General features: G+C 70.0%; 1 protein-coding gene across 1 annotated transcript; it reads right to left on the reverse strand.

The window, feature by feature from the left end:
• Positions 1 to 5,522: 5,522 nt before the first annotated feature.
• Positions 5,523 to 9,649, reverse strand: TAMALIN (trafficking regulator and scaffold protein tamalin). The gene is made up of 8 exons (XM_068212627.1): positions 9,491 to 9,649; positions 7,718 to 7,767; positions 7,261 to 7,315; positions 6,818 to 6,920; positions 6,640 to 6,733; positions 6,503 to 6,569; positions 6,359 to 6,425; positions 5,523 to 6,279 (listed from the first exon to the last, which is right to left on the reverse strand). The coding sequence occupies exons 1-8, from the start codon at positions 9,629 to 9,631 to the stop codon at positions 5,855 to 5,857; spliced, it is 1,002 nt and encodes a 333-aa protein (XP_068068728.1). The 5' UTR covers positions 9,632 to 9,649; the 3' UTR covers positions 5,523 to 5,854.
• Positions 9,650 to 10,770: the final 1,121 nt, after the last annotated feature.

Consider the following 10,770-nt stretch of genomic DNA (forward strand, 5'->3'; position numbering starts at 1 on the left):
CTGCGGGGAGAGAGGCGCGTCAGCGGGACCCCGACACCACCCTCCGGCATCCGGGCAGAGGATGGAGACAAGGTGGGAACGGTGGGAACCTCCCCTCGTGCTGGAACTGCACCTCCATAGCCACTGGCTGTGTGGTGGCGGCCACCACTGTCCCTGGGAAAGGTCACGGCACAGCCAATGGGTGCAAAGGACATTCCCCAAAACGCTGGCTTAGCAAAAGTCCCCGAAAGGGAAGGAGGGAGGAATGTGGCCAGCAGATTCCCAAGCCCTAGGGCTGGCCAAGGGAAGCCAGAGTTGGGGCTGAACTGGGTTTTGAGGATCTCACTTCCCCCGTAACCCCTCTTTTGGGGCTTTTTGGGAAAATCAGTGCAGGCAGCCCTCCAGGGGAGGGGGAGAGGAGCCCACCCTCTGTCCCTGGAGCCCCCCGGGGCTGTGCATGGATCTGGTGAGACATAAGACAAGCGGAGTCCTGTGTCCAGCTGAAAGCCTAGCCAGAAGTGACCCCAATGGCAAGACGATAATGTAATTCATCTCGCAGACCTTTAAAGGTCACGCTGCACTGGCCCCCGGCCACGTCCTGGCACGGCCCTGCTGCCAGAGCCCCCGGATTCCCCCAGCCAAATCTGGGCAGCTCTCTCGGGCACCAAGAAAGCCGACACCCGCCAGGAGCTGGGTTTAAAAATATCCTGCGTGGGTCCAGCTCTGGCACCCACGGGATGGCACCAGCCCCCAGCCCCCTGCTGGTGGTCCCAGTGGAGTTTGTGCGTGTCCAGCTGGGTTCAGAGGGAACAGTGACCCCCCCAGCTGCCTCCTGTCCCCGAATGAAGCCGAGGGGACCTGAGGCCGTGCTGGGTACACGCCCCGGGGGACACTGTCTGTGTCAGTGGGAGTTTTCCTTGCCTACATGAAAACCCTGGCAGATGCAGCGCCTCGACCCTTCCTGTGCTCCCGGTTGTTTGAAGGCTTTTGCTCTCACCCACTCGCTGACAGCATTTGGGGTCCCCTCTGCCCTGTCCCCCCAGGGACCGGGCACAGATTCCCGCAGCAGCCTCTGCGCTGCCCACGGCCGGGCTCTGTTTGCAGATTCCTGGTTTGGGAGCGCAGGCAGCTGCCTGTGCCCAGCCCCGAGGCTGCTGCCTGCACGGGCGGGTGGCAGCCGCTGGCACCGGGCCCCGGGCCGCGGGCGGGCGAGAGCAGCCGGTGGCACCGGGGGTGGCTCACGCCGCCCACGTCCCTGCCGGCACCTGCTGCCCGGTAATGCCGCAGCGGCTGCTGCCAGGCCCGCGTGGGCAGCGGGGGGTTTGCCTGCACGGGGCTGGCTGCCTGCACATCCCTGCTCGCAGTGCCGGGTTCCCGGTGCTGCCCGCATGCTCCTGCCTGCCCCGCTGCTGCCCTCTCCGGTTCCGTGACCGCTGTGCTCAGGGAGCCCGGGGTGATGCCCGGTGCGGGGTGGCTCTGCCCCAGCGATGGGGATTTCCTGCTGCTGGCCCCGGTTGGGGTGCCGTGACGGGGGAACCAGCCCGGTCCCCCATGGCCCAAGCAGCGGCTCCCGGTCCTGCGCAGCTCCTCACAGAGAAGAGGGTGGTGTCGGGCTCTTCCCGGGACCCCCGGGGCCGGGACCGCTCGCTCTGCCGACTCCCGCCGGGTGCGCGATCCCCGGCTCTTCCCGGTGCTACCGGTACTCCTGACCCAGTTCCTCCCGGTGCCACTGGGACGCCCGATCCCGTGCACCTCCCAGCGCCACGCGGGACGCCCGACTCGGCTCCTCCCGGTGCCACCGGATACCCAAAAGGGGCAGTCCCGCACAGCGCACACCGTCCGGTCCCTTCCACCGGGACCCCCGACTTTCGCCGGTGGCACCGAGGGTTCCTTCCACAGTGTCCTTCGGACACGTGAGCCCCGGCTCCACCGGGACGCGCGACCCGGTTGCCCGTGGTGCTACTGGGACACCCGACCACATCCATCCACCTTGCAGGACGCCCACCGCCCTGAGCCGCCGGTGCCACCGGGATGCCCGACCCGGATCCCCTTGGCGCCACCTGACACGCCCGATCTGAATCCCTCCGGTGCCGCCCCGGACAACGGCTCCAGTTCCCCCGGTGCCACCGGGACACCCCACGCCGTGCGCCTCCCGGTGCGCGCAGCCCGCCCCCGCTGCCAGCACGACCCCCTGCCCCCGGTTCCCCCCGCCCGGTCCCCGCATCCCGGTGCCGCCCGTACCCGGGTGCCGGCGCGGCGGCGCTCCGGTTCCTGCTCCTGCCACCGCCGCTCCGCGGGCTCCGCCGGGCTCCGGCCCCGCCACTACTTTCTCTTAAGCGCTCGGTGACGCGCGGGGCGGCGCGGGGCCGGTGACGCACGGGGGGGGCGGCCCCGGCGGGGGCGCGGCCGTGACGCACGCGGGGTTCCATTGACGCACCCGCGGCCCCGGCTAAAAATACCCCCGCGGCCCCGGCTAAAAATAGCTCGGGCGCCCCTCGCTTCCCCACATATCCCCCCCGGGGCTCCGGGGGCCGCCGGCGGGGGGAGGGAGGCCCCGGTGTCAGGGGTATCCCCGGTGTCCCCAGAGCCTGTGGCTCTTCGGTATGCACGGTGTCTCCTCGCTGCTGGTACCCCGGGGCCGGCGTCTCCCGGTGCCTCCATCCCCGGCGCTCTCTTGCTGCCGGTTTTTCCGGTGTCCCCTCGTTGCTGGTACTCCGGTGCGCCCACCCCCGATGCCCCTTCGGTGCTGGCATCACTTCAGTCCCCACCCCCGGTAGCCTCTCGGTGTCGGTATCCCCGGTGTCCCCTCGTTGCCGGTACCGTGGTGCCCCCATTCTCGGTGCCCTCTAGGTGCCAGTATCTCCGGTACCGTCATCCCCGGTGTCCCCTCAGTGTTGGCATCCCCGGAGCCCCCTCGGTGTCGGTATCTTCAGTGCCCCCATTCCCGGTGTCCCCCCGATGCCGCTCTCCCCGGTGGTCTCCCGTACCCCCGGTGCCGCTATGCCCAGTGCCCATGCGGGTATCTCCGGTGCTCAGCGGCGCCGGTACCCCCGGGCTCCTCCCGCTCGGTGCCGGGTGCGGGGGGAGTGACGCGGGGTCCCGCCCCCGCCCGGTCCCCGCGGGGAGCCCCTGGCCGGGGCGATGGAAAGAGCGGCGGCTGCTGGCGGGCGCCGGCGCCGGGAACAGCGCCCGCGGGCTGGAAAGATGAGCTCAGCCCGTGCGGAGCCGGCCCGGGCCCGCGGGAGGGCGAAGGGTGAGCGGAAGGGACCCAGAAGTCCGCAGTACCCTTCGGTTCCACGCCGGTACCCCCTCAATACCCTCCGGTACCATCCCGGTACCCTTCGGTACGACTCCAGCAGCTCCCGCGATACCCTCCGGTAGCACCCCGCAGCTTCCCAGCCGGTACCCTCCGGTACTACCCCGGTACTCCCTTGGTATCTCAAGGTACCGACCCGATACACGTCGGTACCGGCTCGGTACCGTTCCTTGCCGTACCCGCCGGTTTCCACTCCCAGGGACAACCCGGGGGTCTGGGCGGACCCGGCCCGCTGTGCCCGGGTTGACAGCGCCGTTAGTGCTCCCCCGTTAGTGCCCCTGCAGCGGCAGAGCCCCCGGCACGGTCCCACCGGGAGGCTGGGGCCAGTGCCCCGGTGCCCCGGGAGCGGCAGCCGGCACCGGGGGTGCTGCCGGGACCTCCGGTACCGGGACCCTGCCTGGCCTCACGAAACCCCCGGCCCCGTGAGCGGCAGCGGGGGCGGGGGCAGCCCGGCACCAGACGGGTCCGGAGGGCGCACGGGGGTACCGGAGGTGGCGGCCCGGGGCCGGGAGCCGTTACCTCGCTCCGGCCCCGCTTCTGGCTGTCGCCCGCCCCCGACGGGATTCCGTGACATCACACCTGCCCGCTGACGTCACATCGGGCACTGACGTCTTGGGGATCCCGCGGCACCACCGGGGCCGCCCCCAGAGGGATCCCCCGGGCCCGGCGGGACTTGCCGAGGTCCCTGCAACACGCGACGAGGGGCAGGGCCGGTGCCAGCCCGGGGATACGGCCGCGAGTCCTCGGGACACGTCAGACAGGAGGGTCCCAGAGCTGTCGGGCGTCCCAAAGGCACCGGGGGCGCGGAGCGGGGGGGGGGGGGGGGGGTCGCAGCCCCCCGCATCCCTCGCTCGGTGGCGGCGTTACCGGCGGCAGGAGGGTGACGGCGGCAGCCCCCGCAGCAGGGATTAGCTGTACCCCGGGAGAGGTCGCGGGGACTGCGATGGCTTCGGGGGAGGAAACCCGAGCCCAGCCACCCTGGCAAGGCCACGGGGGTGCAGAGGGGGACCCCTGCTCACCCCAGCCCCAGGGATCCACCCCGACACCCAGGTGGGGACTCGGCGACAGGATGACCACCGGGCAGCCCCAGGGTGGGCATTGGGGCTTGCAGGGTGCCCGTGCCCGGGCGGCGATCAGCCGGTGCCCACGGCCGCCCCTGGCTCCCTGCCCCGGGCCTATATTTATCGGTAATGACAGGCTGCTCCGGGGCGTTCCCGGTCCGTACCCCGCAGCCTCGGCCCCCCGGCCCTGCCCAGCTCAGCCGGTGCCACGCGTGACCCCCGGTGTCCCATGGCCACCTGCCCATTTCCGGGCACACGCAGACCCAGGTCGGGGCTATAAAAAGCTCCGCGTGGGGTGGCAGCTGCCACGGGGGGTGCCGTGGCGGCTCTGACAGGAACGGGATGCTCCGACCCTGGCAGCACGCGGGAGGACGCCGGGAGCCGCCGGGACTGCGGGAGCCAGACCATAAATGTCCAGCACGGAGCTGCCCTGGAACAGGGACAAGGCAGGAGAGTGTGGAGGAGCCAGCTGAGCCCCCACCCCCCACTCCACGGCACACACAGACACCTGCAGTTCTCACCCCCGATCTCCACAGGCTCCCCTGGGGGGGACGGGGAGGGCAAGGGGAGAATTGGGGTCCCCAGACATGCAACAGCCCGGCCAGAGGGGAAACTGAGACAGAGCAGAGGGCTGGGGGCTCTCGGTGCTCCACGGAGCACCTGTGCAAGGGAATCTTGCAGCACAGCGGCGCTGCAGCAGTCCCCCGGCTCTGGGGGTGCTTTGCGTCCCCCAACTCCTCTGCACGCTGCTTCAGTGGCTCTGGGGGACACCGAGGCAGGTCGTGGGGCACCCCAGTGCCCGTCCTGCGCGGGCACCGTGTCCCCCGCAGGCGGAAGGGCTCGGGGTGGGACCCGCTTCCCGCCGGCTGCCGGAGGAAACGGGGCAGGAAGGGCCTGGCCGGGGCCCCGCAGCGCCGGGACGTGGCCGACGGCACCGGGGGCTGCAGCAGGCGGGGGGACACAGGGGGTCCCCGGGAGCTCACTCACGTCCAAGGTGACATCAGTTGGTCACCCCCAAGGCCCACCTGCCCGGAGCCCAGCGGGGAGGCCCAAGGGGGCAGCGTGGGGGCTGTGGGGGAGCTGCAGCCGGCGGCCCCCAATTCACCCCCCAGCGCCCCCATCCTGGTCCCCACGGGGCTCTGTCCCCTCTCAGTCACAGCCACACATCGCTGCAAATCCTCTCTGTATTGGCGAGCGCTGGCGTGGTACAACAGCCCGGGGGGGCAGGGGTGGGACCCCCACAGCCCCCCCAGCCTGGGGAGTGCGGGGCTCCCCCGGTGCTCCCCTCCAGGGAGGAAGGCCCCTTCGGGAGGGTCCTCACGTCTGTCCCTTGGTGCCGTGTCCGTCCCTCAATGTCACGATCCCCACGGCCCGGGGGGGGGCCAAATCCGAGCCCCTGGGCCAACCTCCTTCCTGCATCCCCCAGGGATGGGGGCCGGGGGAATGAAGCCCCTTGCAATAAATAAATAAATAGTCCTGGCGGGCCGGGGGCCGCCGGCTAGAGGTGACTCTCCTCCTCCTCCAGCGCCCGGTTGAGACCCGGGATGAACTTGAGCAGCCGCCGGCGGAAGCTGCTGTGTCGGCTCTTGCGGGGGGCGGCTGCCCCGTCCCCAGGGTCCCCGGCCCGGGCCCAAAGCCTCCCCGCAGCCCCCGGGCCCCCCGCACACTTGAGGCTGGCGCTGCGGGCCAGGGCAGGTCGGGGGCGCGGTGGGGGGGGCGCGGGACCCCCGCTGTCCTCATCTTTGTCCTTGTCGCCATCCTTGTCCCCGTCCAGGGAGCTGGAAGAGGCGAAGACGCAGGTCTGGTACAGGGAGTCATCGCTGCCGCTGGCACGGGAGGAGCCCCCCGGCAGTCCCTCCCCCTGCAGGCACCAGCGGATGGACTCCAGCGTGTCGTAGATGCTGGGGTCCTTGGCCACCACACCTGATGGGGGACACGGGGGTGTCAGGGGTGCCGGCGGGTGCCCCAAAACCCTCCCGCCAGCCCCCTGGCCCCCACTCACCCCGCACCAGCCGCTGCTCCTGCACCATCAGCGAGCGAAACTCCCCCCACTTCTCGTAGAGGGTTTGCTGTCGGGAGGGTGAGGGGGTGAGGACCCTGGTGAGGGGTCCCTAGCCCCCCGTGACCCCTGCCAGCCCCTGCTCACCTTCAGGTACTGCAGCCGGGCCTCCAGCTCGGCCCTCCGGATGGACGTGCCATAGAGCGTGTCAAGCCTGTGGGTCAGCAGCTGTCAGCAGTGGGGGGCTGCAGCCACCCGGGCCCCCCCTGCGCCCCCCAGCTCACCGGAGAACATTGCCCGAGCTCTTGATGATCTCCACGATCTCCCGATGCCGGATGCCCTCCACGTTCAGCCCGTTCACGCCCGTGATGGTGTCCCCTGGGGCACAGGGTGAACGGGGGGGAGTTCAGGGGGGCTGCTCCCTGCTGCCAGGGCCCCCCTGCCCCCCCAGGATGTGCTCACCAGCCTTGAGCCCCGCGGCCTCGGCCGGGCTCCCGTCGTGCACGCGGCACACGAAGGTGAACATCTCCACGCTGTTCCTGTCCTGGTGGTGCAGCCCGTAGGTCTGGAACGGGGGTCTGGTGAGGGGCACGGGGGCACCCCGACCCCCAGGAACCCCCCAGCAGCAGCCACGGGGCAGCAATGCAGTGTTTGATTGCTGCTGGGTGAGTGGGGCGGCAGCGCAGCCCCTGGCAGGGGGGCCTTGCCCTGATGGCTGCACCCCAGGGTGCCCCCCCAGCGGCACAGCCGGGGGAGGTTCGGTAACACGGCAACTCTGTCACCGCTAAAAATAACCCCCAGCTCAGAGACAACTTAAAAATACCCTCGATGCAAAGCAAGGTGCGGGTTGGAAGGGCGGGGAGCAGGGCACGGCACGGCCAGGCTCAGCTCGGCTCAACACCCACCTGGATCTCGAAGCCGAAGGACTCCTCTGCCTTCTTCTCCAGCATCACCACCCTCCTGGGGGACACAGGGATCAGGGGCAAGGCAGAGCCCCCGGCACACCCAAACCCGCCCCTGCAAACCTCAGGCTCTTCTCAAAACGCTGCTTTGGCGTCCCCAAGGACAGGACACCTCTGCCTGAGATGGGATTCACCCCCCACCTGGCCCCCAGGGATGAGATTCCCCCTCCCCAGCTTGCCTTGGCCAGAATCCTGTGGGTGCCAGGCAGGATGCCCACAGGGTCTGGGGTGTCTGAGCCCACCAGGGAGCTGTGCCCCCATGGCTGCTCTCACCTCCCCCATAAAATCCCCCTCATTTCCAGCCCTCCTGGGGTATCCAGAGTGGAACAATGGCCCAGGGCCAAGCTCCAACGCTCTGGGACAGGGACCCCAGCCCCACTCCTGTGTCCCCTGTCCCTACCTGTGCTCCTCCGGGGACTGGCTCGGGGATGCCCACTTGAACCCTGTGTCCTGCGGCAAAGGAAGAGCCATCAGCCCGAGGGGACACCCGAGGGGACATCCCTCACCTCCTCCAGGGACAGCCACAACGCCGTGTCCCACCAGGACAGCACCAAACCCCGGGGGAGCACCGTGCCAAGCCGGCACTGAGCCAACACCCAGGTGCCCCCCGGGCATAACGGGGCTTTGATCGGGGCTCAAAGGCACCCTCAGAGCTGCCCCGAGCTCGCCCCACGCTTTGATGTCAGCTGCGCCGCACCCACCCCACGCCGCGCTCCGAGGGGCCCCGGCACAGAGGGGCCCTGTTGTGGTCACAAAGTCGGGATTTTTGTGCAAAATCCACCCCCCCCCCCGGCCCAGACAATGTCCCTGTTGTGGCAGGCACAGAGGCGTGGGCGGGTGGAGGGACTGGCAGGGCAAGACAGGACCCTCACCGCAGGGCAGGAGGTGACAGGGCTGTCCCCAAATGCCCCTCTGTGGCTGCTGGGCTCTGGCAGCCCCGGTGCACTGCAGGCAGCGTCACCATGAGCTGCCCCTTGAGAGTGGCACGTGGCACGTCTTGGTGGCAGCCGGGTGCCAGCGGTTCCCTCTGTGCTCTGCCACATGGGTGTCACCAGCCCCGCAGGTGTCACCAGATAGCGACCGACCTCCCCAAACGCATCCACGGGCGCAAAACCGCCGGGACTGGGTGAGTTCACCAAAGGGAAAGTTGTCGCCCGTCACGCTGGGCCCCGCGTCACCACAGTGACGGGAAGGTGACGCAGGACGTCCTGGACCCCTCAGGGACATGTCTGGTGGTGGCCTTGGCTGGTGAGCGGGAGCCAGGCCGCCGTGCCTATCTGGGCTGCGGCAGTGCAGCCGCGAGGCCACTTCTGCTCCGGATGTCGGCTCCGCTCTCGCTTCCCCAACACGCTCAGGAAGCACCGCGGGGCCGTGGGGAGCGTCAGGGCGGTGTCGCTCCCAGCGTCACCACGGAGGAGTTTTTCCAGGGGCCCCGTGTTCCACCAAACCAGACCCGGGCTACTCTGTGGCCTGTCCTAAATCAGACCCCGGTCCCGGGGTAGCCTGTGGCCGATCCCTTGCTCCCTTGCCCTTCTCACAGGACAGAGTCCAGGGGAGCCTGTCCCAGTGACAGAGCCACGAACAGTGGGGTGGGGGTCTGGCCCTGCGCCCTGAAAGCTGCAGGACATGGACAGGGACCAGGACAAGATGTGGGGAGACACTGGGAAGCGGCACAGGGAAGATGCCTGAGGGAACGTGGGGAGGGACCCGAACATGACGCGGGGCTTGGGGGGAAACCAGGGTGGGGGTACAGCGATAACACCGGGGCAGGACGTGGGCAGGATCCGGGACAGGATGTGACGCCTGGGGGGACAACACGGAGCAAGCGGGACGGGGACACCGGGAAGATGCTGCACAAGGATGGGACAGAGGTGAGAAGATGCTGGGGGAGGACAAGAGGTTGGGGGCGGCCACCGGGGCAGGATCGGGACACCAGAGCGGGATGGGGACACGAGGAAAGCTTGGGCGGGCCCCCGGGGCAGGATAAGAGCCCAGGAGGAGACACCGGAGCAAACCCGCGGGGCGCAGGCACCAGCGGCCGGGCGGGAGGTGGACACGGCGCAGACCCGCTCCTCCCGCAGCCCGTTACCGCCCGCGGCGCCCCTTCCCCCTCCGGCCCCGGTGCACAACCGGGGGCACTGGGGCGGCTCTCCCACTCCCCCCGTAACCCTACCTTGCGCACGCGGGGCAGGGTCCCGCCGGCCGCCGCCAGCGCTCGGTACAGCTCGGCGGGCCCGGGGCTCTCCGGGGCCACTGCCGGTGCCGCATCGTCCTTCGGCCGGAGCCGCCGCCGCCGCCGCCGCCGCAGGGTCATGGCCGGGCCGGGCCGTCCCGTGCGCCGCTATATGGCCCCTGAGGGCGGGGACATCGCGGGACGCGCCCCTTTTGGGGCCGAACCCACCCACTTGGGCGTTAAACCGCGGCTTTGGAGATAGACCACGCCCGGTGTCCGGCTGTGACCGGCATCCCTCCGGGCCCGGGCCCCGAGTCGGGACCACGTGGAGTCCAGGGGGGATCCGGTGTGAGGGTCCTGCTCGGGGACCCCGTGGAGAACCAGGGGGGATCCGGTGTGAGGGTCCTGCTCGGGGACCCCATGGAGAACCAGGGGGATCCGGTGTGAGGGTCCTGCTCGGGGACCCCGTGGAGAACCAGAGGGGATCCGGTGTGCGGGTCCTGCTCAGGGACCCCATGGAGAACCAGGGGGATCCGGTGTGAGGGTCCTGCTCAGGGATCCCATGGAGAACCAGGGGGGATCCGGTGTGAGGGTCCTGCTCGGGGACCCCGTGGAGAACCAGGGGGGATCTGCTCTGAGGGTCCTGCTCGGGGACTCCGTGGAGAACCAGGGGGGATCCGGTGTGAGGGTCCTGCTCGGGGACCCCGTGGAGTCCAGGGGGGATCCGGTGTGAGGGTCCTGCTCGGGGACCCCGTGGAGAACCAGGGGGGATCCGGTGTGAGGGTCCTGCTCGGGGACCCCGTGGAGAACCAGGGGGGATCCGGTGTGAGGGTCCTGCTCGGGGACCCCGTGGAGAACCAGGGGGGATCCGGTGTGAGGGTCCTGCTCGGGGACCCCGTGGAGAACCAGGGGGGATCCGGTGTGAGGGTCCTGCTCGGGGACTCCATGGAGAACCAGGGGGGATCTGCTGTGAGGGTCCTGCTCGGAGACCCCGTGGAGAACCAGAGGGGATCCGGTGTGTGGGTCCTGCTCGGGGACCCCGTGGAGTCCAGGGGGATCCGGTGTGCGGGTCCTGCTCGGGGTCCCCTTGGAGAACCAGGGGGGATCCGGTGTGCGGGTCCTGCTCGGGGACCCCGTGGAGAACCAGGGGGGATCTGGTGTGAGGGTCCTGCTCAGGGACCCCGTGGGGTCCGGTGTGGGGGTCCAGTGGGGGGGCCCTTCATGATGTTGTGCACAGGGAGTCCAGCGTGGGGGTCTAGAGTGAGGGTCCTGCGTGGGCG

Source organism: Anomalospiza imberbis, chromosome 22, assembly GCF_031753505.1.
Source record: "Anomalospiza imberbis isolate Cuckoo-Finch-1a 21T00152 chromosome 22, ASM3175350v1, whole genome shotgun sequence".
NCBI lineage: Eukaryota > Metazoa > Chordata > Aves > Passeriformes > Viduidae > Anomalospiza > Anomalospiza imberbis.

Coding starts and splice junctions, on each gene's coding strand:
- TAMALIN (XM_068212627.1), bottom strand. CDS start 9,631: ATGACCCTGCGGCGGCGGCGGCGGCGGCGGCTCCGGCCGAAGGACGAT. Junction 6,921..7,260: donor CCTTCGGCTTCGAGATCCAG/GTGGGTGTTGAG, acceptor CCCCCGTTCCAG/ACCTACGGGCTGCACCACCA. Junction 6,570..6,639: donor AGCTCGGGCAATGTTCTCCG/GTGAGCTGGGGG, acceptor GCTGACCCACAG/GCTTGACACGCTCTATGGCA.